At 61.4% G+C, this 603-nt stretch overlaps 1 protein-coding gene across 1 annotated transcript in view; it reads right to left on the bottom strand.

Annotated features, from left to right (window-relative positions):
• Nucleotides 1-511: 511 nt before the first annotated feature.
• Nucleotides 512-603, bottom strand: part of LOC103809408 (hippocampus abundant transcript 1 protein-like) — a 4,083-nt gene continuing 3,991 nt past the window's right edge. Inside the window, 1 exon segment of the mRNA XM_009082236.1 lies at nt 512-603. This exon segment is cut by the window's right edge and continues 23 nt beyond it. Coding sequence (XP_009080484.1) covers nt 512-603 — 92 coding nt within the window.

The following is a 603-nucleotide window of genomic DNA, read 5'->3' as shown; positions in this document are numbered from 1 at the left end:
CAGGTGCAACTCCACTTCCTCATTTCATCCTCTTGGTCAGAACACGAAGTCAGTAGATTTCTGGTTTTTGGTCTCAGTTTCACATGGGGCAGAATGGGCAGCTCGCAGACACTCCCTGCCTGGGGCTGCCAGGGGCCAGGGCAGGACACATCTGCTGGGCACGGGGCAGGTGCCACGTGGTGCTCTGGGGCAGCTTGGGGAGCTCCATCCTTGGCTGGGAGCAGAGGGTCAGCAGGGCACACCGCGAGCGCAGGGATCACGCACAAGGGCAGGTTTGCTTTCCAGAACCATTCCTCCACGTGGAGCAGCTCCGTCTCTCCCTTTCCATTAGCACCAGGTGCTACAATTCCATTTTTGCACCAGCTGGGTGTATTTGGCTCGAAGGGAAACCCTGTCCCTCCTCGGTAGCTGTTAGTGGCACAGTCTGTTACCTCAGTTCCGAGCTCGTCCTCCCCGAACTCACGCCGAGTCCCTCCTCGGTCTGGAGTTGAGCCACGTGTGCTGTCCCAGCTCACACACTGCTGTCCTCCAGCAGGGGCTCCTTGCCGTCCGAGCCCCCGGCCGGGGGGCTGTGGGGGTGGGCCTGGGTCCCCACGCTGTGCT

This window comes from Acanthisitta chloris, unplaced genomic scaffold, assembly GCF_000695815.1.
Source record: "Acanthisitta chloris isolate BGI_N310 unplaced genomic scaffold, ASM69581v1 scaffold35119, whole genome shotgun sequence".
NCBI classification, from domain to species: domain Eukaryota; kingdom Metazoa; phylum Chordata; class Aves; order Passeriformes; family Acanthisittidae; genus Acanthisitta; species Acanthisitta chloris.
The sequence above is the reverse complement of the archived record's forward strand: the minus strand, read 5'-3'. Positions and strand labels throughout refer to the sequence as shown.